Here is a 26054-nt window from a genome sequence, read left to right on the forward strand (position 1 = left end):
GCAAATATGCAAGTAGATGTAACATAACACGCTGAGATATAAAGTGAAGGAAAAGTCCTGAAAACAATTCAGAATGAAGCTACAAAGCTACAAGGTGTAAGCTGTCCATAATGAAGCGTGTTAGTGTCCATGAGAGAAAAAATTGCCCAGATACATCACCGTATGAAGGTAAGTGGTGGCAAAAGCACTTGGTCCTAATAGCTGGAGATGAGGAGGAGAAAACCCGCCACCACACGTGTGTGTGTGTGTGTGTGTGTGTGTGTGTGTGTGTGTGTGTGTGTGTGTGTGTGTGTGTGTGTGTGTGTGTGTGTGTGTGTGTGCATAAATACATACATAGCAGCCTCACTGAGTGGCGGAAGCGGCGCGCCCCTAGTGTAGAACAGCTGGCTAACCACAGCCAATTATAAGTGCTGCGTGAGCACTATATTACGAGCCTAGAGTACCACACACACACACACATACACACACATACATACATACATATATACACGCACACACGTTCTCTCTGTGTCGCAGATGTCTGTGGCAGCACAGGCAGGGCTGCTGGGTTTGTCTTTGAAATGCAGATTGTCCTGATTTTATCATCCTGTACTTTATTGTACAAGTTAATAAGAAGAGCCCCCCCCTGCTCCCTCACACAGATCCCCCCCTGCTCCCTCACACAGACCCCCCCTGCTCCCAAACACAGATCCCCCCCTGCTCCCTCACACAGATCCCCCCTGCTCCCTCACACAGATCCCCCCTGCTCCCTCACACAGATCCCCCTGCTCCCTCACACAGACCCTCCCTGCTCCCTCACACAGACCCTCCCTGCTCCCTCACACAGATCCCCCTGCTCCCTCACACAGATCCCCCTGCTCCCTCACACAGACCCTCCCTGCTCCCTCACACAGACCCTCCCTGCTCCCTCACACAGACCCCCCCTGCTCCCTCACAGTGCCCCACCGCTCCCCGGACAGAGCCCCCCCCCCTGCTCCCCGAACAGAGCCCCCCCTGCTCCCTCACACAGAGCCCCCCCCCTGCTCCCTCACACAGAGCCCCCCCCTGCTCCCTCACACAGAGCCCCCTCCCCTGCTCCCTCACACAGAACCCCCCCCCCCTGCTCCCTCACACAGAGCCCCCCGGGTGTGTGACAATGAGCAGAGCAGAGCTGAGCTGCAAAGTGCTTCATCAGAACCCTGACCCTGCATTCTGCCTGCCCCATATAACACTCGCACCATGTTTTTGGAACATAATAAAGGGCAATAAATGGGAAAAGTGCAATAACATATTGAGAAGAAAAAGAAATGATGATTGGGGTATTTTTTTTTTAACAGTTCTTTATCATTAAATGTCATTAATTATTAAAAAGTTTCTGCTGAAAATTCACTATACTTTTATGTTCGCTTCCAGACACCAGTCTGCCTACAGATTGTCACGGTAGTGCTGCCCGCAGACCAGACCCGTCCTTGTACTGAGATGGGACGTATAGTAACACGCACCCGCAGCAGAGGGAGCGTGTCCAGAGTGTGGTTAAGGTGATGTCAGGCCAGTAGGTTATAGCTGTAGTAACAGATACTTGCCGGTACCGGAATAGAAGAACCGTGGTAGATGCCGTGGCCGAGGGTCTGGCGAGAGAGGTCCGGAAGGTCGAGGTCCAAGCCAAGATCAAGGGATGAGAGAGAGTCAACGTAGTGAGGAGCAAGCCGGGGTCAAGAGCCAGAGGAGGAGAAGTAAGCCAAGCCGGGTCCAAACCTGAGAAACACAAAGCAAGCACGAGGAGATTAGCGAAGGCTATGCAGAGCAATGATTCCAGGGAATAACTGGGGTAATAAAGGTGAGAGAGCCAATCACAGAGGTAGGTGGAGCAGAGGTGTGCCGTGGAGCGCAAGTTAATGCATGGAGCGCAAGCTGTAATCCTGGACAAGCATCAGCTGTGAAGAAGGGGGGCGTGGGTACGGCTGGAGTGAGTTCCGGGGGCGTGGCCAAGCTGCTAGGGAGTGAATAAATTATAGCCGGGGACGCGCGCAGTGTAACGCCGTCCCGCACGTGTCCCAGCAAATATGGCAGCCGCGTGTGTCAGCGTCGGCTGACACGGAACATGCCTGCATCGGGGATACCGCTGGGAGGGAGAAGGAGTAGAGGAGACAGTCCCTGGAAGGAGGGGTTGTGAGAGCCCTGCTTCCTTACACAGATCTCATTATTGATCTAACCAAAGCCTACTCTGATCACACCATCTGTTCTGACCATAAGACTGACATGTATCTATAGGAATACAGGAAGTCCTCATTATCCAACGTCTCACTTTACAATGAATGGCATATCCAACGCTTTACAATGCAACCCTAAGGGCCATTTTTCTACGCCGGAATGCGTTATCCAACGCCTGAATGCGTTATCCAACACTCACCACCACTGATTAACATGGAACTCCCTTTACAACAGTTTCACTATCCAATGCTACTTCCAGAATGGATTCCGTTGGATTGGATTGATCGCAATTTATGCAGCTCTGTTTTATGTGGGTCACTTCTGAGTAGTAACAACAAAAAGTGTAAAGCAATCTGCTTACATTAGATCCCAATCTTATGGCACTCAGTGTAATTTATCATGTACATTGTGACTTAATAAGTCAAGGAATACAAATATTCCCACTGATTGGATAACAGTCAACCCCTCAGTATGACGCTTGGTAGAGAGAGTACAGTTAAGTTAAGAAAAATAATAAAAATTTTAATAATACATTTGTAGAAACAACGACGTAAATGAATAACATATTTACAATAATTTGTTAAAATCCCCAGAGTGGGCAGCTCAATTGCTGTACTGGTAAATTGGATTTGTTTGATATAATCCTTAATACGAAAGTAGTATAAAAAAAAAAACCCGTAATACCACTACATAAAGATACTGATATATAGTATTCTATTAATGCAATTCAATACTTATTTCACACCAGTTGTATGACAATGTAGCAATGAGTACCAACTGGACACAGACTAGTAGTAATAAACAGATATTGTAGCTGTATGTGTTAACATTGTCCAATATTGAACATAATTACAACTGATCACATAGAAATCTCCATGAATAGTATGAGTGTGAGACCAGTGATGCAGAGTAATAATTATCTATAAAACTTGTCTATCAGGTGATCACAGAAATAAACTATCCGGTAGCTCAGAAAATCAGAAGCTTAATAGTGACAGACAGGGTATTGCAGCATCTATGTAAATACCCAAATAGACATCTATTCTATATCAATTGGCTTGTTTATGTGATTACCTGATACACAATAATAATTATCTGTAAAAATTGTCTATGTGTGTATATATATATGTGTGTGAAAAAGAAAAGAAAAAAGCGCACCCCCTAGTGCATTATCTTCACAGTAGGAAGATGAATATTTATTTATAAAAATAGGTGGTAGGCAATGCACACTTACAAGAAATAAATATGTAATGTTCACATAAAAGGTATCTTTAAGGAGCCTCGAATGCCCAGCCGGTAGATGGAATATGGGGACACAACCAACTCACTGCGATCACACTGGGCAGATGGCGTCTCTCATAGCATAGACAGCTTGTGCTAGCTGGTCAATGGTATAGCCCAGGCTTAACCGTGGGGTCCTCCGCCAGACAACAAGCAATCAATAGGCTCCTAAAAAGTTCAATGGAAGTCTCTCCAATAGTGCCGCGGAAGTACCACGAGACTCTAGTGACGTCAGCCCTATGCGTTTCGTCCGCAACTGCGAACTTCGTCAGGGGTCTGATGACGTGCCAGGAAGGCATCATAATATATACACACACATGCTATAATTCATTTAGCTCGTGGCCAATAACTAAGAAAGGCATAATTAACATAATGAACTGCAACTATTATGCAAATGTATGATCAATTCACTATTGACATAATTTGTGACAGAAACGATGACAAAAACAATAATAAAACAATGATACAAACCAACGTGAGTAATATAAATAGATTGGCTTGAATACAAATATATATATGCATATAAATAATATAATTAAAAGATATAATTAAAAGAACAAACCCCAAGCAGAAAGACAGAGATTGGAACCTGGGTTCACATTAGGAAAAACAGAAACACCCCAAGTGAAATGACAACATGTGTAGACCTGCTATAAAATTAAATGGAGACAGATGTGTCACCATAACCTACATATATAGTGTATAAGTGATACAGAAAATTATGCTTAGAGAGCCTCGCATTTTATACAATTGTACTGATGTCGAGATTATCATTTAAACCAGAGGGGACCAGACAATTTAACTTAAAGATCCAAAAGCTCTCCCTCCTGGAGAGTAATTTGAACCGTTCTTCTGCCAAAATAGAAGAAGGGATGACCTCAAGACCCATTAATACATAATTATTATTAATAAATAATTATTACTTAATAATATATTATTATTATTTATTTATTATTCTTTATTTATAAGTTATATAATATAATTAAAATAAAAATTTATAAAAAATTTAAATTATATTATACTTGTACCATATCATACAGGAATTGAACCCAGGACCCTTTCTTATGCTGGTTAAGATTTATACCTCTATACCACAGAAGTTGTGTGATGTCATAGACATCTAGAAATCGACACAACCTTTACCAGTGACATGTAGAGGATAAATATATTTATGGGGTATTCAATGTCACACCAAGCCTATGGTGTAGAGGTAAGAGGCAAGGCATTGGTATCAGAAGGTCCCGAGTTCAATCCCTGCATGTGTTTTGTGCAAAAGGTATTAATGTTTAATTCTAGTCCATAAAGCATTGAATTGAATGTTTGAAAAAAACTGACACATTGATGGCAGGAGATGAAAGAGATGAGCACGTGGACAGCTGGAAGAGGACAGCACCAGTAAGGCGGCAAAATGGAGGAGAATGAAATCTGTTATGAGGAGGGGAAGAGAGCTCGATGCCGGTGAAATTTTAGCGCGACCCCGTTTATAACGCTGTGTCGGGGTTGTGGACCCCAAGGACCGCGTTATAACGGGGTTCAGCTGTAATTCTTAACCCTATCAGCATTGGTGCTGGCCCCGTTTTTGCAGCTGTGCACCGCTTCCAACATTTGGATTTCTTTTCAGCTGTAATTCCTCTGTTAATTTTTTAGATTTAACAATTTATATTGAGGGAGATGAGATAAAAACGAAAAATTATTTCAAAGAAGTAGATGCGTATAACTTTATTCTTCCATCAAGTTGTCATCATAAAATTGGGTCAAAAATATTCCCATAGGCCAATATAGGAGAATCAAACGCAATTGTACGGATAATCAAATATTATTTAAAACTACTACCACAGTCAGTTAATCTTCCCTGAGGATATCACTCACGTGATGAAACGCGTCGGGCTGTTTGCTTACGTGATTGACGTTCACCAAGGAGACGGAGACAGTGCACAAGGGAAATTTAATTGAAGCACCTACAGCTGTCACAAATAAACAATATACCGAAAGGTTTCTTTAAATGTGGTTTTTGCAGATCGTGCCAATTTGCATTACCCACCAAGAGAGTGCACACACTATACCCCGAGACTAGACATAGGATCAGAACCTTCATTAATTGCCACACTAGCTATGTGGTGTATGTCATTGTATGTGGGTGTAACATCAAGTATGTAGGTAGGACCATCAGGTCTCTACATATCAGGATCTCATATGAGATTAATTAAGAAAAATGACACCACACATCCAGTGTCTAAACACTTTACCGAGTGTCCACACGGCGGGTTAAAGAATTTCCGATTCTTTGGTATTGATTGTGTTCCATTAAATGTAAGAGGTGGCGATAGGCTCAATTGCCTTAACAAAAGAGAAATGCAATGGATCTTTCGTCTAAATACACTTCAACCACATGGTTTAAATATTGAATGGGAGTTACAACATTTTCTTCATGATTAAGTGTTCCTCCCCCTCCTCCTCTTTTCCCCTCCTCCCCTCTCCCCTCCCTCCCCCCCCCCATCTCCTTTTCTTCCCCTCCCTCCCCCCCCTTTACCCCTCTTTCATTGTTTATTTCATTTAATAACAATTTTTGACATCCAGTTTATTAACCTTATCAACCATGTGTTTTATTTATATTTTCTTGCTCTCTCCCTTTCATGATTTGGGTTTGTATTTATTGCATTTCTTATTACTTCAATACAAGTGTACCTACTGATACAAATTATTCTACGTTATTTGTTTTTAACATTGTGACCAGTTCTTTAACCTTGCCTTATATTTGTGTTGTTGCTAGTCTTATAATGCACATGTATCACATTGGCTTTATTTCTGGTCCAATTTTTATTTGTATATGTTTCTTCTGATATATGCGTGTCACTCTTTGCACCTGCTTCTCATCGGCTGATGAGTGGTATTCACAGGTGACAGGCGTTAGACATGCTATATCAGGACTACTGGTTGGCTGACGGATCACTCTTTGACAAAGGCCTGCTGGGCTGAAACGCGTCAGAGGATCCGTCAGTACTACACTTCTCTGCAATAAAGTTTTTTTAGTCACCATACCAGCCTTCCTCTGATTCTTCACTACGGCGGTGCATCGTATTTTCCTCCGGTTGGAGGAGTTTCTGTTGCTTCCTACAAACTCAAACACACCTGAAGGTACTTGAGTGCATTAAACATGTTATGGCATCAATCAATGCAGAATATGGCATATATCACATTGTCAACAATGTTGTCACTTGATTTAATGAAATCTAATTTTATGTCTCATTATATATGTATATGTAAAGAAAAATGAAGTAAACAGACAATAAGATTGTCATCAATATCACGTAGTTGATTACAGTTTTACAAACAACTGAATGTACCCAAATATAGGTTCAATTGTAATAAATGGACTGAAAGATATTAAATGGGTCCAAGTCTTTGGCAAACAATTCCTTCGGTTCCTATTATGTTCCATCAATTTTTGAATGAGAAATTACATGTTGTTATAGAAATAACTAGCTGATATACCCGCCGTTGCCCGGGATTGCAGGGGCGGGGTGCGTGAAGGGCGGGGTGCGTGAAGGGCAGGGAGGGGGGGGTGCGTGAAGGGCAGGGAGGGGGGGTGCGTGAAGGGCAGGGAGTGGGGGTGCATGAAGGGCAGGGAGGGTGGGTGCCTGAAGGGCAGGGAGGGGGGGGTGCGTGAAGGGCAGGGAGGGGGGGTGCGTGAAGGGCAGGGTGGGGGGGTGCATGAAGAGCAGGGAGGGGTGGGGGAGAGGTGAATTATGGGGGGGTGAAAGTGAGGGAGGGGGGGTGAAAGTGAGGAGGGGGGGGTGAAAGAGAGGGAGGGGGGGTGAAAGTGAGGGAGGGGGGTGAAAGTGAGGGAGGGGGGGTGAAAGTGAGGGAGGGGGGCTGAAAGTGAGGGAGGGGGGTGGGGTGAAAGTGAGGAAGGGGGGTGGGGTGAAAGTGAGGAAGGGGGTGAAAGTGAGGGGGTGGGGTGAAAGTGAGGGGGGTGGTGAAAGTGAGGGAGGGTGGGTGAAAGTTAGGGAGGGGGATGAAAGTGAGGGAGGGGGGGTGAAAGTGAGGGAGGGGGGGGTAAAAGTGAGGGAGAGGGGGGGTGAAATTGAGGGAGGGGGGCTGAAAGTGAGGGAGGGGGGGTGAAAGTGAGGGAAGGGGGGGTGAAAGTGAGGGGGGGTGAAAGTGAGGGGGGGGTGAAAGTGTGGGAGTGGGGTGAAAGTGTGGGAGGGGGGGGTGAAAGTGAGGGAGGGGGGGTGAAAGTGAGGGAGGGGGGGTGAAAGTGAGGGAGGGGGGGTAAAAGTGAGGCACAAATTGTTGGCAGGAGTAAAATGTCCCTCTCCACACACACACGACGGGAGTGAGAGGTGGTGGAGAGTGGAACTGGCGCAGATCCGAGGAGGCTGCTTGGCCCCCAAGCGACCATGTCCTGGCCCGCGCGGCCACCGGAGGTAAGGGAGCACTGGGGCGGGAGGTAAGGGAGCACCGGGGAGGGAGGGAAGTGAGCGCCGGTGAGGGAGGGAAGTGAGCGCCGGGGAGGGAGGGAAGTGAGCGCCGGTGAGGGAGGGAAGTGAGAGCCGGGAGGGAAGTGAGCGTTTGTGGCTGGGGCAGGAGGGCTGCGCCGCGCTTCCCCTACGTCCGGGAGCCGGTGCAGTGTGGCGCACGTGAGGGTGAGTGTGATGGGGGGAGAGGACAGAGAGAGTGTGTGTGTTTGTGTGTGTTGGGTGAGGCCGAGGGGGAAGAGAGTGGCAGTTGGGTGACGTCATAGAGCCACCAATCTGATTGGCCAGAGGCTGAGGACCAATCAGATTCACCACATCTAGCACTAACCATACAAATTTCGAATTTATATATTAAGATATCTGTGATGTTGACTGGATTGCTAGCTAGTAAAGTCTCAGCTGCATTGGTTATACATGTTGTAAATAATTGACAAGGCATAGATAGGTTTAGTGGACAAAAGGGTGAAAGTGCGCAGCTAAAACATGATTTAACAGTGTATATTGAAACAGTGCAATGTGAAAGTTTAAATAAACAATAAATTGACCTCGTGGGAAGTAACACTAATGTAACGTCTGCAGCCTTTCTTGAGGGGTGGCTCGACACCCCTAGGGCTATAGAAAAAACAAAAAGACACGGCGCACAACGCACATAGTGAAGCACAATTAAAAGATAATTTTACTAAAAAATTTAAGGTTCTGCGTACATCAATATAATGAAAATCAAGCAGTGGGTTAGTGGGGTTACCACACGGAAGAAATGATCACAACTCTCCACTGGAACGGACACGAGGCACTGGATACCAGCAGACCACATCCAAGGCAGCAGCTTCCGTGAGACCTTCAGTCAGGGTAACCAGATGTTGGGGACCGGTAAAGAGTCACGTTATAGGGATCAGAAGCCTCCGTCAGTCCTACAGTAATGCAGCTCCAACAGCACGCCGCTCAGACCCGTGGTGTGCCTTCTGATGACGTCACGACACTCTCCCTTTCACACGGAGCGGGGGAGAGAGCGCATTGGCGAACAACACACAGGGTAGGCAGGGTAGCAATAGTCAACACCCGTACCGACAGGCAGTGAGCCAGGGGACCGGGAGGCACAAGCCAAGAATATACTTGACAAACAGTATGGTCAGATAGATGAACAATCCAACAATCCAACTAGTTTCGTAACACACAGTTACTTCATCAGGGAATTCTTTTTAGTAAAATTATCTTTTAATTGTGCTTCACTATGTGCGTTGTGCGCCCTGTCTTTTTGTTTTTTATATAGATAGGTTTAAACTGAACCAGAATCTAAATAATGATAAATAGATTAATAGTACAAACCACTTTTAAATTACAATAGGGAAATTAGTTAGTTCAAACAAATGGTTATAACAATGTATCCTCATTACAATAAATTACCTCGTATGAATTTATACTATACGATGTTCAATAGAACACAATAAAGATACAATAAAAAAACAATGTGTATGTGTGTATGCAGAAGCAAATTATCTGATATATTGATAAACTGAGACTTCTAACATAGGATAAAAGCACCAACATGACGTCAGGACGAAACGCGTCAGAGTTTTTTCACCTTTGCGGATATCAATTTTTGATTAAATAAATGCTCTTCTACTTCAACTAATTGTGCTTGGTTCATTTATTCATTGAGGGCTGTGACCGTCAAAGAACAACTTTTGTTCTATACCAACAAACCGTCAGGAGCACGCCAATACAACGTGGCATTGGAGCATCAAATGTACCTACATCAGCGTCACCTGGCAGTTCATTGGATCATACCTTGAGTACTTGCCAGCTGATTTTCTTGTGTGGGACACAGGGTGTTGGTGAGGGCAGCAGTTGCTGAATTCAATGATTTACCCTGAGACACGTCTTTCCGGCGTGTTTTTTCGTATCTCTATCCTGTATCATGCATACTAGCCCCCCACCCTGAGTGAGTCTGATCACACATGGGATGATTTAAAGCGGATATTTATTTATTTAGCCCACGTTCACGCTGTTTCAAAGCTCAGTGAACAAAGGAGTAAAGGATTGTCCTATATTTTTATTTAGCCACGGTTGCAGCATCAATATTTGGGGTTTATTCCTCACTTCTTATACGGTTGTAAATAATAATTAATTTAAATAGACAAGTGTTTACCCAGTGACCCTATACGAGTAACTATAGGACGTCCAGGTGGTGTGTGAAGGGACTAGTGAATTTTGGGAAGGTGATGAAAGATGAGAGTGATGTGGTGCAAACAGTGTAAATAGTCAATTTCTTTGTTTGAAAGAATTTAGAAATCTTAGCCTTCATCTAATAATTCTTATAGCCGAGCAAGAAAAGAGTTAGTAGGATCTGAGTCTAGTGACCTATAGGAGAGACAATCGTTTAATTGTCTGTGTGCCTCTGCATAGTAATAAGTGCAATCCAGAATGACAACAGCATTGCCCTTATCCGCATTTTTGACCACAATGTTGTTCTTGTCTCTAAGGGCAGTAATAGCATGTCGTAGCTCTGGTTGCAAATTATCACTATGTTTAGGACAAACAGTGAACTGAATACCCTTCGACAAAAGTGACAAATCTCTTTCCACTGCTTGTTTAAACAGGTCTATAGCATTGCCCTTCATATTTTCTGGACAAAATTTGGACTTATTTTGCAAGCCCGATGGATTTCGACCTAAAAAGTAAATGGATGGATCTGATGGTTCAGTGTGTGATTGTAATAGTTTCATCATGTCTTGGAAAAAAAATGGTCGCGAAATGTCATCTGGTCTGATATATCAAAAATTGGTACCGGTCGTTTGTTATCTTGATCAACCAAAGGGTTCTGATCTTGAACAGTATTCTCATTGTTGGTCTGTCTACCTTTAAAGGATCTTTTCAGAAATAATTTTCTAATACATTTGTATAGATCTACAATAGTGGAAAAGAGATTGAAATCCCTATCGGGAGCAAATGTTAGACCAAGGTCAGTACTCGTAACTCAGTTTGTGAAAGTTGCTGTTGTGAAATGTTAAGAACATTTGTGTTTTCTATTGTTAATAGCACCTCTTTGCAATTTGGATCTATGTCCCTTCATTCTTCGTTCTTTGACGAAGTATGACGTCTGTTGGAAAAATGTTGACTTGTATACGACCGTCCAGAGGAAGGTGCTTCATCTGCTGAAGAAGCTAGTGAGTCATATTCAGAAAAAGAGACACTATGTATGATAGATTCATTATCTGTGGCATCCGAATCTGTGGTTCTTCTATTCTGATGTTTAGATTTCTGTTGTTTCTTTAAGATAGATTTGGCAGGTTTGTTCAATTTCTGTATTTTTAATTCTTTAGAATTATTTGGTTGAAATGTTTTTGCTGATTGTGATTTCTGCCAAATATAGACTTGATTACGTTCGTAATCAAGTCTGTCACGATCATATTTATTCTGTTTAATTTGCATGATATTTTTCTCAAATGTATTGATATTTGTTGTTAACTTATCATCAAACTCAGTAAACTCATTGATATGTGTGAATTCCTGTAATTTAGTTTGTAATTCTTCCACTTGCTTTTTTGCTAATTTCTTTTCTTTCTGTCTGTGTTGTATGATCAGATCAATGAGTTTGAAAGAACAGTCATCTAAGATAAGGCTCCACTCTCTCTCAAACTCGTTATCTTCAAACCCAAATGTGGGGGCTTTAGTCATACTTAGCCCCCTTGGAATTCTTTTACTTAGTTGTTAATTTTCGAGGGTTGTGATTTCCCACCAGATTTTAAGGTCTTGTGAAATCAATTTCTCTAATAGAGAAAATTATTTTTTTCAAATCCTGGGAGTCTTCACATAGATCATGGTCTTTATCGAAATCAGAATTAGCTTTTTTTTGTGTCTGTGAATGAGATTAAAGCAGCTGAATGCAAAATGTAACTTAATTTTATGTAGCGCACTTTCCCCCACCCCCTTGGAGAATGTGTGGTGCAATATCTGTGGCTCACAGGAGGTCTGAGCCTCCGCTGCAGGGAGCCTGGGGTGTAACTGGTACGGTGGTGTTCTTCAGCGCTTCCAGCTGTAACAGATTCTACTGTGTGGAATTACCCGTTATAGGACCTATATACATATAATTATACAATAACCACACACAATAGGTAACAATTTCACTATAGAACCATAAAATGGCTAATGGTTACAGCCTACCCACCAGGCCTCGCACGGCCGTAATCACCCGCCCAGTGTACCACACACTTGTTTACAGTCCCCACAGTACCTGATGGGGCCCTCGGGCATCCATTCTAGTGTCCACAAGGATATAACCCTTCACCCTTATATGTGGTCAGCGCTGCCACTATAGTGTATATTGGTGCACTTGTGCATGGTGTACCTGTCGGGTGCGTCAGCACACGGGCGCGTTGTGTCCTGCAATGGGGAACAAGGACCCAACGATGATCCACGACTCCGGTGCTCCTGCGTGGGATGTCCACCTCAAGGATAGTCTCTTCCGTGGGGGTGGTCTGGTACCAGACCATCAAGAGCCAGGTTGCCACTGTGTCCTGTCTGTGTTCCTCACTACAAGCTACAGAGGCAGTTTCCCTATCTATGGGCCTGCCCTGTAGCAGCCACAAACTGAGGGGAGTTGGGCCTAGCTGGGGCCTATCAGGGGTCTCTGGCCTAGTGCAGATGCCACAGACAACTGCACACTCACACCCTACCCCTTCGGTATCCAGCTTCCAACAAACAGTCCCCTTAACTGTCAGATCCCCAACTCTCAGAATTCTAACTGCCATACATCTCTCAGCCCTATTGGTTGCCGGGCAACATGTGGACTGCAGCCCCTGAGGCTGTTGGATCTTGTAGTTCCCCTGCTGTGCTATATTCTTATGGCCACCGCTTGCACTTGCTACTGCGCATCCCCCCCCCACACTCTCCTATGGAAAGGTAAGGGTACAAACAGGGGACCAGGGGGACCCAGGCTATACTTAGGTTAAATATTTGACTATGTACCTGTTGTTGTATCCATCATAAAATGAAAAATATGTGCTATGCCAATTGCATGGAAAAAGATGCCAAAAAACAAGAGAATTCAGCTGAATAATTAGGTTTGTTGTTGTTTAAAAAAATAAAAGAGTAACGGCAATGAAAAATGTGAAAACAATAGTAAAATCAATCATTTATATGGTACATAGACCTATATAGGTGAAAGAACCCGTTGAGTTGAATACCAAACAGTATAAAATAGTATATTACGTAGACTGTCAGGGTCCTGGCTATTTTTAGCAAAAAAAGTAGCACTGACAACCAATATGTAAAGATGAGACTACTTAAAGCTACAAGAAAAATAGCACATGTGGGAGCAAGGAAACCTCACAAAGTCCCGTATATTGTATCCATATATGATATTGTAATATGTCTGGATAAACAGTTGCTGTAGTGTAACAGGTGAAAGAACAAGTAAAACGCTGGATCCATATTGAGTAAAGAGGTATAGACAAGCAGGGTGAGGGAGAACGGACAATCTGATGAGAACTGGTAGGGATATACACTACAGAGAATGAGCAGGTTACCTCTTCCTATACTTGGGTACATTAATTTATTTGTAGAAATGTAATCAACTATGTGATATTGCTGAAAATCTTATTGTCTGTTTACTTCATTTTTCTTTACATATACATACATTTGTGTGAAAAAGAAAGTACACCCTCTTTGAATTCTACGGTTTTACATATCAGGACATAATAACAATCATCTGTTCCTTAGCAGGTCTAAAAATGAGGTAAATACAACCTCAGATGAACAACAACACATGACATATTACACCGTATCATGATTTATTTAACAAAAATAAAGCCAAAATGGAGAAGCTGTGTGAAAAACTAAGTACACCTTTACTACTTCCATAGGAATTAAGATGATAAGTAGCAGACAGGTGCTGCTAATCAAATGCCCTTGATTAATTGATCATCAGCAAGTGTTACCACCTCTATAAAAGCCAAAGTTTTAGCAGTTTGCTGGTCTGGAGCATTCAGGTGTGTGTTGACACAATGCCAAGGAGGAAAGATATCAGCAATGATCTTAGAGAAGCAATTGTTGATGCCCATCAATCTGGGAAGGGTTATAAGGCCATTTCCAAACAAATTAAAGTCCATCATTCTACAGTGAGAAAGATGATTCAAAAGAGGAAAACATTCAAGACAGTTGCCAATCTTCCCATGACGTCCCAGCAAATTCACCCCAAGGTCAGACCATGCAATACTCAGAGAAATTGCAAAAAATCCAAGAGATTCATCTCAGACTCTATAGGCCTCAGTTAGCATGTTAAAGTTCATGACAGTACAATTAGAAAAAGACTGAACAAGTATGGTTTGTTTGGAAGGGTTGCCAGGAGAAAGCCTCTTCTCTCTAAAAAGAACATGGCAGCACGGCTTAGATTTGCAAAGTTGCATCTGATCAAACCACAAGACTTCTGGAACAATGTCCTTTGGACAGACGAGACCAAAGTGAAGATGTTTGGCCATAATGCACAGCGCAACATTTGGCAAAAACCAAACAAAGCATATCAGCTCAAACACCTCATACCAACTGTCAAGCACGGTGGTGGAGGGGTGATGATTTAGGCTTACTTTGCAGCCATAGGACCTGGGAACCTTGCAGTCATTGAGTCGACCATGAACACCTCTGTATACCAAAGTATTCTAGAGTCAAATGTGAGGCCATCTGTCAGACAGCTAAAGCTTGGCCGAAATTGGGTCATGCAAGAGGACAATGATCCCAAGCACACCAGCAAATCTACAACAGAATGGCTGAAAAAGAATAGAATCAAGGTGTTGCAATGGCCCAGACAAAGTCCAGACCTCAACACGATTGAAATGCTGTGGCAGGACCTTAAGAGAGCTGTGCATAAACAAATGCCCACAAACCTCAATGAACTGAAGCAACGCTGTAAAGAAGACTGGGCCAAAATTCTTTCACAATGAGGTGAGAGACTGATAAAGTCATACAGAAAACGATTACTTCAAGTTATTGCTGGTGAAGGTGGTTCTACTGTGAGGATTTGCCTTGCTGGCGGTCGCAGACTGTCTCCTCACCTCAATATCTTCTTGTGACTGACACTCTGGATGTGCTGTCTCGTGGCCCCGTTACACGTGCGTGGATCTTGCATGGCCTGATCCTCTGCCCGCTGGTTCTGTCTCCACCACCCCCGCTCTGACGCACAACGGGTGCCCTCGTCCAGCCTCCCCGCTGACGCGTGTTCCAAGCTCCGCCCCAGCTCTAATGATGGACAGGACCGGCGTGGGAGAGACGCACGTCTCAGGCTCCGCCCCCATACCTCCGTGCTATATACCTTCCTGCTGCATACACTCTTTGCTGAGCATAGTCTAGTGTGACGCCTTGCCTGTTGAACTCTTGTAGCCTGACCCTGCATCTCTCTTGGACTTCACACCTCTCCTCCCCTGATCTGGCTACGAATGACCATTCTCCTGTCTCCAGTCCTGACTTTGGCTAAGTACTCCAACGATCCAATACTCTCCTATCCTGAACCTGGCTACGTACCCAGACAATCCGCTACTCTCCAATCCCGAACTTGGCTATGCACCCTGACGATCCGCAACTCTCTACTCCTGACCTGGCAAGTACTTACTACTATTCTCCAATCTATAACCCTGACCTGGCTTGAACGACTACTCTACATCCTAGGCGCGTCTGTGTGGCTGTGGGTCGGCGTTAACCAATTCCCTGCTCAGCACCGCGGTCGCGCTTCGTTTGTGGTGAGCTACGCGTTACATCTACAAGCTATTGAATCATAAGTTGTACTTAGTTTTTCACACATGGCTTCTCTATTTTGGCTTTATTTTTGTTAAATAAATCATGACACGGTGTAATATGTCATGTGTTGTTGTTCATCTGAGGTTGTATTTACCTAATTTTAAGACCTGCTAAGGTACAGATGATTGTTATTATGTCCTGATATGTAAAACTATAGAATTCAAAGAGGCTGTACTTTCTTTTTCACACAACTGTATATACAATGAGACATAAAATTAGATTTCATTAAATCAAGCGACAACCTTGTTGACAATGTGATATATGCCATATACTGCATTGATTGATGCCATAACATATTTAATGCACTCAAGTACTTTAAGGTGCGTTTGAGTTCGTAGAAGGGGCTATATAACTTACCTTCAATCTTGCCCCAACCATACTCCTTGAGAAAGGGCTGTATAGTCTGAAACGCGTGGGAGAATTTTCCTGTGATGTCTTTAGTGTGTTTTTTAACATGTAGTATAATAAAAGTTTTTTATTTTTGCATCTACCTGGTGAGTTAATTGGTGCTTCTTACTGGATTTGACTGTTCAACCAATCTTTTTCCTGCTCATGCACCCATATTGACCCAACAAAGTCTTTCACAAATTCAGAACACACACGGAACTTCCAAATGAAACACCTTATAAATTGTCTTATCAAAGGGTAATATATGTTGTCAATTGTGACTGTGGGAAACTCTATGTGGGTAAGACGCATAGAGCTTTCAAGATTAGAGTCCTTGAACACATAGCATCGGTGCGTAATACACTAGATAAACCTATTGCGAGACATACCATAGAAGCACATAATGGTGACTCACGAGTGCTACACTTTACTGGAATCTAGCATGTCCCTCCCGGAAAGGTGATTGGGACCGGCATTTGCTTCAGCAGAGTGCAGATGGATTTTTGACTTAAAAACACAGTCCCCTCTTGGTCTTAACAAGGGTTTTATCTATTCACCCTTTCTCTGAATTACCTATCGGTGGACCAGTTGTACTTTCTTAATAAAGAGGGGTTTCTATGGGGATCCAGGTATATAGAACTAATTAACCACAGGGACAGTATTGACTTTTGAGGCGGTCCAACTAGAACTAGTTCATTCCTACATCCCCATATAATTATATCATCTAATGTTCCACCTCTATGCTAAAACACCACCAATTGAGACTCTGGCTCTATAGATTCAGAACACTATAATGTGTTTGGGGACCAGTTTGACTATGACATCTGCAAGGACCAAGTCCACCCCTATATCCATTTGTCTATGTTACCAATTGATATTTAGTTCTCGGGTTCATTTAAGCTACTATTATTTGTTTATATACATATATATCTGACCTTTAACGTGTGCTCTATCCCATGTGGTTAAGGTATTTTCGCAATTCACTTTTGCTCCTATTGTTGGGAGTTCTGCTAGTTACTCAGAAGTGACGAGTATTTCAGGACGTGTGAAGTACTATGTATTATATACTAGCTCTCTATTTTCTTATTGAACATCTGCTCCAATATAAGATTACAATTCTAAGTGACATATGGCACTATTTTGTCAGTTTTCATAATGCTCCCAATCAAACAATAAGAATTGGGACCTAAGGGGTTAATACGTTTAAGGAACTATCATATACGTGCCCGCATGGGCTATTTAAGAAGGGACAGGACGTTAGGTCTTCACTCCCCCGAAGAAGCATAGGTGTACTACGTGAAACGTGCGTCGGGTTTTAGAGACGTCACAATGGTAATGTCAGTTGCTGAGATCTGATGCGGAGGCAGTTGAACCACGGGCTGGAAACTGGGTCGTATAGTGGAGGATGTAATAAGTTTACAATGTGCCTTTTGCTGTGCTACTGTAGCCATTGTACGCCGTCTGGGTTTGATATACTGACATTGCCTACGCAGACGGACGGTTTAGGTTGTTACCGGTTAAGTGCACTGCTACCGTTGCCAATATGCTAAGATGTGCCAGGTCGGTCAGATACATTGACATTGTTTGCACTGATAGATTGATTCGGTTGTCACTTTTTACTTGTTACACAGCGTCCCTCCACCACGTAGGAGCCCTCTCCAATAGTGAAGGCTTTACAGGGCTAGGGGATATGATGTGAGTGTTGAACGCTACATTCCTACCATAGGGAAGTGTAAAACACAGTGTCTACCGCTACTGAGTAATGCTCTATAATCTGAGCGATGGATTTATTGGGTAGACGGAATATATATTGTGCAATTGATACTTACTAACTCTCTGTGTCATTAATGTTTGATTCCAACCAGTGTTCGACTTTACATTGACACTGGCGGTCTACACAATATATCGACATAATCTATCTTTATCTTACTGTGCATAAGGACTCAGGTCATTGTGCACCTGTGTATGGACTTTGCAATAAGCAGCGTGAAGTCAGTGTGACCCATATAGCATTGTTTGCTTTGTAGTGTTCCCACTTAGCTCAGATTTAATGAGCAGTACCTGCTTACCGTATGGTCATGCTCACTTCTGAGCTTTGATAAAGAGCATACACCATTTCGTCAGCATAATACACTCCCAGTATTATTAATCTGCAATTTATAATTAATCTGCAATTTATAATTTGTGGTTTAGAGGATTTGAGTATATATACCAATGAATGTGCTCATCTGCTCCTACCCTGGTTCACATCTCACCACATGTTTTTAATTATCACTTTGTATATATCTATCACATTGTATATTGATTAATAAAATGTTATTGTTTTTGATTAATTTGAGGAAATTATACCAGTCTCTATGCATGATATTGTATCAGTGTGCCCATTCATTAGCAATTCATTTACTGATGATACTCTTGATTTAAATAAGTAGAGTGCGCAAACATAGAGAATACTTTTGTTCTGGTCTTCTTAGACTGGAAACTTTTTGGTTGTGTAGTAAGAATATTAGGGTTGAGCGGTGAGCTTTATTGTGATCTGTAAGAATGCAGCATGACCTGGGTATGCCCAGGAATAAATCCCGTGAAATGTTTGAATAACGGCCGCTGCATCTGTATAGGAGCGTCGTACTCACTGGTTATCCCTAAACATGCCTGGCTTTAGAGATAGGTCTCTCCCCTGTGGTGTGTCTTTTTTTGTTTCCTCAGGCTGGATAAATTACAAAATCTCTTCCCATATTCCATACATGCGGTCTCTCCCCTGTGTGTGTCCTCTTGTGTTTCCTCAGGCTGCATGACTGACTAAATCCCTTCCCACATTCCCCACATACATACGGTCTCCCCCCTGTGTGTCCCCTCTTGTGTGTGTTCAGGTGGGATAACTGACTAAATCCCTTCCCACATTCCCCACATACATGCGGTCTCTCCCCTGTGTGTGTCCTCTTGTGTATGTCCAGGCTGCGAGACACACTAAATCCCTTCCCACATTCCCCACATAAATGCGGTCTCTCCCCTGTGTGGGTCCTCTTATGTATGTCCAGGCTGCGTGACACACTAAATCCCTTCCCACATTCCCCACATACATACGGTCTCTCCCCTGTGTGTCCCCTCTTATGTGTGTTCAGGTGGGATAACTGACTAAATCCCTTCCCACATTCCCCACATACATGCGGTCTCTCCCCTGTGTGTATCCTCTTGTGTGTGTTCAGGATGGATAACATACTAAATCCCTTCCCACATTCCCCACATACATGCGGTCTCTCCCCTGTGTGTGTCCTCTTATGTATGTCCAGGCTGCGTGACACACTAAATCCCTTCCCACATTCCCCACATACATGCGGTCTCTCCCCTGTGTGTGTCCTCATGTGTGTGGCCAGGCTGGATGACACACGAAATCCCTTCCCACATTCCCCACATACATGCGGTCTCTCCCCTGTGTGTGTCCTCCTGTGTTTGTCCAGGCTGGATGACACACTAAATCCCTTCCCACATTCCCCACATACATGCGGTTTCTCCCCTGTGTGTGTCCTCATGTGTGTGGCCAGGGTGGATGACTCACAAAATCCCTTCCCACATTCCCCACATACATGCGGTCTCTCCCCTGTGTGTGTCCTCATGTGTTTGTCCAGGCTGGATGACACACTAAATCCCTTCCCACATTCCCCACATACATGCGGTCTCTCCCCTGTATGTGTCCTCTTGTGCATGTTCAGATGGAATACCCGACTAAATCCCTTCCCACATTCCCCACATAAATACGGTCTCTCCCCTGTGTGTGTCCTCTTGTGTGTGTTCAGGCTGGATAACCAACTAAATCCCTTCCCACATTCCCCACATACATGCGGTCTCTCCCCTGTATGTGTCCTCTTGTGCATGTTCAGATGGAATACCCGACTAAATCCCTTCCCACATTCCCCACATACATACGGTCTCTCCCCTGTGTGTGTCCTCTTGTGTGTGTTCAGGTTGGATAACTGAGTAAATCCCTTTCCACATTCCCCACATACATGCGGTCTCTCCCCGGTCTGTGTTGTCTTCTGTGCATTTTGGTCTGATAACCAAGTCAGGCTCTTCCCACGTTCTCCAAGATCTTTTCCTGTGGCAGCAGCTAATATATACCTTTTGGAATGAGAAGCAGCTTCATTGTTTATTAATTGCCTTGACTGGTTGAAAGATGCATTTTCTGTCATATTTATTGGAATGTTGCAAGATTGTTCTGTCCTCATCTTTTCCATATTCTCATTTGGGTGTTTGATCTTCAGATGTTTGAGGAGGTAATCCTGACTGCTAAAAGCAACCTTGCAGTGCTGGGATGGGTGGATTATTGGAGCTTGTCTTTGTACTAGACGAGACAAAAAAGTCACTGTTACACAAACTCTCAAAGTCTTACAAAAGGCCATGCAGGAGAGGTAAGTTGGCGTATCACAGAAAGTTCAGGATGAAAGTAAACTGTAGATGTACATTGTAAGAATGAAGGTTTAGCACAACATGCGCAGCATTAGGGCCGGGAGACTAGATGTAGTGGATCATACATTTAAAGTGGATCATATTATTTAACGATTTAAAAGGAAATCTCACTAACTGCAAAACACAAATTAAAGTGTCAGAAATCTTTTCAAATCCTTTGATAGTAAATCGATAGTTTCAGTTGTGAAGGTATAATTACAAAATGTTAGTACCATGAATAGAATACGTCTCAGTAGAAGCTCACATATCTGTCACCGGATGTTTCCATTACTGCACCATGTACCCGGTCTGTAATTGTTATAGGATGACCCAACTTTATGCTAAATCTCCATTGTTAAATCAGGAACCAAATGCACAATTATTGTATTTGAACATATATACATATACAATGGTGGTGGGGACAATGCAAACACAAAAACGATGCAAAATCATTGAATGTGATTCCAAAAAAAGGAATGTGATTCCCTCCCTATAAGGTGACATCGCAGCACCGAATAAAGGGCATTCATCACATGGTACATCCACCAATTCCGTTCATTACCTTAGCGGTTAACCACTGAGGGAGGTTATTAATGTATTTTAACATAGTTGATGCATTTGTTTATTACTGGGTTACCATTTAATTGTCAATGTGGATATCTGGGCCCCTCATTGAGAGGGCCTAGTTATCCACAGTGATGATCAATGGTTTTATGTGTAAAGTGTATTTTGAATGTTCTTTTATGTTTTGTTATAAACATGTATATTTTTTGCTAATATTTAAAACCACATTTGTCTAATAGGGATATTGGGCATTAGTCTAGAAGGGGGCAGAGGTAGGGGATGTAGGGGATGTGGGTGATGACGGTAGTTGCCCTGGGGAGGGTGTTTAGGCTTCTCGTGGGGGGGGGAGGAGGGGAGAAGTGGTGGTGAGAGGGGTTAACCTCTTAATTACCTTAGCGACTAGAATGGCAATGCTTTACTGGCCACTAACGGAGTCAACAGGGTTAGGTCATGTTTTTTTTAAATAAAGTATTAGTACCTGTGGTATATCTTGGAACCACAGACATGAAAGGAGTTAATGTTATTTTGATCATAGGTTTCTGTAATAATAGACATTACAGAAGCCTATGATAGAAATATTAACCCAATGCGGTAACACATTATTAACGGTCACATTAATTCCCATATCGCGAGATTGGCCCAAATATCGCACCCAGTAAATAATTACCACAATCTTGATATATACCACCTTAAAATTGTGGTAATAACACCCGTTAGTTTATTATTTCCCAGGGTGCGATATTCACTCCACTTTAACAGAATTTGATGTATCTGAGCTGTAGTGTTTTGTTTATGCTTTCGGGACAAACCAAGAACCTTTACTAGCCACAAAGGTGGCAAAAGGGGGTAGATAGTGTAATGTCATGTTTATATTATCCCGTGTGGTCAGCTAGTCATGGAAACCGATAACTAGTTGACCAGTGGACTACTAAGGGGTTAATATGTACTGTAATGTATTTTAACAACTATTTTATCATCTATTCCATGTTGGTTTAGCTCATCTTGTCTATGTATACAATGATCTTCCAAAAAATCAGGGGAGCGTGTCTCGTAGCCATAAAATAAAGAGAACATTACATAGTGCAATAATGTTTTAAATCAGTGATTTTTGCACCAAATCACTGCTTTAAAACATTATTGCACTATGTAATGTTTTCTTTATTTTATGGCTACGAGACACGCTCCCCTGATTTTTTGGAAGATCATCTGATGCATGATGAGTGGAACAGTCTTTCTCAAGGGTTGTAGTCTGTTTCTAAGTCCTTTATTCACTTTATTGTTATTTAAGCACGAATATCACTATTATCATTGTTTTATTATTCACATATAAGTGGTTTAATATTTGGGTGTGTTAGGCTGGGGCCATAGAGGGGGTAGCAGGGCTGAAGCGCGCTGACGCTGAGGCTCGCCTGCTGAAATCTGCGCGATTTCATGCCCATGCAGGCGAGCCAGCGGGCGCGATCGGGAGGCGGGGGGAGACTGAGGGAGGCAGGGCAGTGATGTCGCTGGGCCAATCGCCCGCGACGCACTGACATCACGGCGCCGTTGACGCTGCTCTGCGCTGATTGGATGTTTTCAGCCGACAGCGCTCTGAAAAACAGTTTGGCTGTCGGCTGAAAAATCCAGCGCCTCAGCACGCCTGCAGACGCTCGCGTGAGCCCCCTCTAAAGACATCCTCATGGAGAATGCAGGGGCTCAGCGCGGAGCGTCCGCACGGCTCAGCACGGACGTGCCTTCTATGGACTCAGCCTTAGAGCGCTATTGTCACTTTTTTCTTTAGTTCTATGTATATAATGGCCATTATATACATAGGAAAGACACGACTAACGCCAGCCTGCAGCAGGTGATAAAATATTTGCGGTATTTCTGCCGTTCATCCCGTTCCGATATATACATAATATGCATGTTTTGTATCGGAGTCTGATGCTTTTAACGGGTCCCATAAAAAGTGCTTTATTTTTGGCCCTACAATGCAGATTCATTGCACGATAATAAGGCACTTCTTTTATGGGCGGTAATATGGCATTTGTGGTTACCACAGCTTGATGTATCCGGCCCGTTGACTCGTCAGGTTTAGTGATATTACATTCTAATTGACCCGTAATGGTGTATGCAGATCTATCACTATTTGCAATTCAACATCAGTAATAAGACAATAAAGATGTAAAAACCACGTAACACACATATTCCTGATTACCTTGTGCTGGCGCGTTACTTTTCCATAGCGCAGCCCCTTGATACCAAGATTTTTCCCATATTCATCTCCATACCAGACCAGAAGCTCTGTGTGTGGGGGGAGGTCTGTGCAGGTTCTGTAGTAGATTTTCCTGTGGTACTGCAACGCCACAAGGTTCTGTTCTTCCTTGTTTCTCGCACAATTTACAAATCTAAAATTAGGACAGTTAGTGAGGTCTCAAAGTAATGTCTATTTTATAAAGGAAGAGCTGAAAAGATACAAGTTGTTTATAATGTGACTTGTCTTTTCTTGATCCTCTACCGTTTTTGAGGTGAACAAAAGTTAATGGAGAGCAATGTATATATGATGGCTCACTTGTATGTACCCACAGTTTGAAAGGAATGGGAGCCACAAGCCACACCAGTGACTACTTTCTTATTACTTAAAAAATAAATAAAAAACATTGTTGTAATTAAAATGTCCCGACAAGATGACACAAAGGTGAGTTTTTTTCCGGTGGAACTAAACAGAAAGTGGGGTTGATGTAACAAGGTGTTGTAGCAGGAATGTGTTCCATTAGCAACCTGAGCTTATAACATGCCCTGGACTGATTTAGAAACTGGACTATAGAAAAAACCTTGAGCCACAGTCTAATGAGGTAACAATGTCGGTTTGGGCTTGAAACTCCCCCCTGTCATGGCCACGCGCCCCATGCATCCCATCGCTCCACATAGACAACAGATTGCGGACCCGTGCAAGCGCTGCCATGCAGTCAGTCGCGCGCACAGCAGTGACCACTGGGGTCGTAGCCTAAAGCTACATACGGGCAGCAATGGTTTAGAACAAGGCTGTGAGGAGAAGACAGGAGTGAGGGGAGAGGTGCAAAGAGCTGCTGTGATCACATGCTCATTGCCATTTACTTGAGTGGCTGTTAAAGTGCAATTGAGGCTATTGCACTTTAGTGAATCTAGTGTTTGGTAAACAGAGGAGGCAAAGTGGATAAGAAAAATAACCCCCTGCAGATCAGTACCTGGGAGGCAAATAAAGGGAGTGGGAGGAAGGGGGATACAGAACACAAACAGCAATAGAAACACAGTAAGAGAAACCATGTGAAACGGGTAACTCTTCTCTTGAGGGGGTATTGGGGAAATAATTTGACAAGCTGCTTGGGGGATAAATAAAATGAATATTTCTGTTTCTTCGGTAGTTTCGGGAGGTTTTGCAAGGATTTGGAAAGACAATAAGTGAAGGTAATGGTCACCGAGTAATAGTCTGGAGAATATAGATGTGGCATTAGCTGCCCAGTAAACTAGGTAAAGTAGTGTAGGTGACAGCAACCAAAGTTATCCGTAATGTCAACAGCTGCCTCTGGTTAAATAAGGCTTTGAAAAGTGTGGCCCTGCGTTTCTAAGGCCTTGGCCATGTTAACCGCTTGCTTGCGGAAGCGTGCTGAGGCACGCTCCCGCTCAGCACTGAGCCCCTACGGTCGCAATTAGAGCAGCTTTAGTAGGGGCTCACCTGCGCTTCCGCGCGCTTGCTGAAGCGCAGGTCTTAGGGGACTTAAAAATTCCCCCACTTGCCGGCGCGACAGGCCGGTCATGTGAGCGGTTCGCCCAATGAGGGCGAACCAGCTCTGTGACGTCACTGGTCCGCCCCCGGCCAGTGACGCGCCCGCCCCCGGCCCGCCCCCCTGACGGCGCGTGCGGTAAGCAACCGCAAGGCCAGGGAAAGCACTCGCTTTCCCTGAGCCTCAGCGAGCAAGCAGGGAGCATGGACTCAGCCTAAAACGGGGAAAGACTTATGTGGGGTGAGAGGAAAAGGAGCGCTTGGGATAGCTAGCAAGGAGAAAAGGCTGATTTACAAACTCTTATGGGTTTGTAATCTCAGGATTTATTTCAACTGAAGCAGAGTAGGAAAATGGTATTTAAAGGGGCAGTCCCTCCTAGGAAGAACGTGAACCAACAACAATGGCATATTTAATCGGTTAAATGTAGCGAATCGTTAAGTTAAAAAAAAAAAAGATTAGCAAACAACAAAACATAACACTTTCATAGAAAACAAAGTAATTATAATGCCCTCATTAGTCAAACACACAAATGTTCCTAGAGAAATACAGGACAGGATTTCTTTCACAATACTGTATATAAATAAGTAAAACAGTTATTTTAACCCTTTGTGTGACGGAGGGGTCACGTGATCGCTCCCTCACTTATGACAGAACGGACGGGGAGACCCCTCCCTTCTATCCCACGTAGTAATAGATCCGTCCTGCCTTGCACAGCAGCACAGAATGTCATATCCCCTAGGAAAACAAACAGGATTACTATGACATAGCTATTACATCATGGGCCCAGACGCAGTGACATAGCATCTACATCAAAAGGGCGCCCAATCAGTGGTTCCCAAACTGTGCGCCGCGGCGCCCTGGTGCGCCGTGGCTTGGCTAGAGGGGCGCCGCGATCAGGGCCGCCAGCAGCGGGGAACAAGGGCTGCTAGTTAATTAAAAAAAAAAAAAAACCTCTGAACCCGGCGCCGGGTCTCCCTGTTGGCAGCGCCGGAAGTAAGCGAGAGGGAGGCCCGGCACGCGCGCTGGAGGAGCAGCACCGGGAGACACATGTCTCCCAGCAGCACACCCCTCCTTCCCGGCCAAAACCGCCACCCACAGCACTAACCTCCCACGTGCAGGGATCAGGCCGTTCAGCCACCCCCCCGCATCACCGGCACGCCCCCCGCGCAAGCCACCAGCC

The 26054-nt window shown here is 43.8% G+C and overlaps 1 protein-coding gene across 6 annotated transcripts in view; it reads right to left on the bottom strand.

The window, feature by feature from the left end:
• Positions 1 to 26054, bottom strand: part of LOC142466732 (uncharacterized) — a 73868-nt gene that overhangs the window by 39710 nt on the left and 8104 nt on the right. For 3 of the 6 annotated variants that reach the window (XM_075572074.1, XM_075572076.1, XM_075572075.1), the window contains 2 exons: positions 23329 to 23518; positions 15942 to 20463 (listed from right to left, as the gene is read on the bottom strand). The exons of 2 other annotated variants lie outside the window; for them this stretch is intronic. In XM_075572074.1, the coding sequence (XP_075428189.1) occupies positions 18827 to 20356 (1530 nt within the window). In that variant the 5' untranslated portion in view covers positions 20357 to 20463; positions 23329 to 23518 and the 3' untranslated portion in view covers positions 15942 to 18826. Of the gene's footprint in view, positions 1 to 15941; positions 20464 to 23328; positions 23519 to 26054 lie in introns of those variants that run through there. One more of the 6 variants, XM_075572077.1, reaches the window with a different exon arrangement.

Source organism: Ascaphus truei, chromosome 15 (genome assembly GCF_040206685.1).
Source record: "Ascaphus truei isolate aAscTru1 chromosome 15, aAscTru1.hap1, whole genome shotgun sequence".
In the NCBI taxonomy this organism is placed as follows: Eukaryota; Metazoa; Chordata; class Amphibia; order Anura; family Ascaphidae; genus Ascaphus; species Ascaphus truei.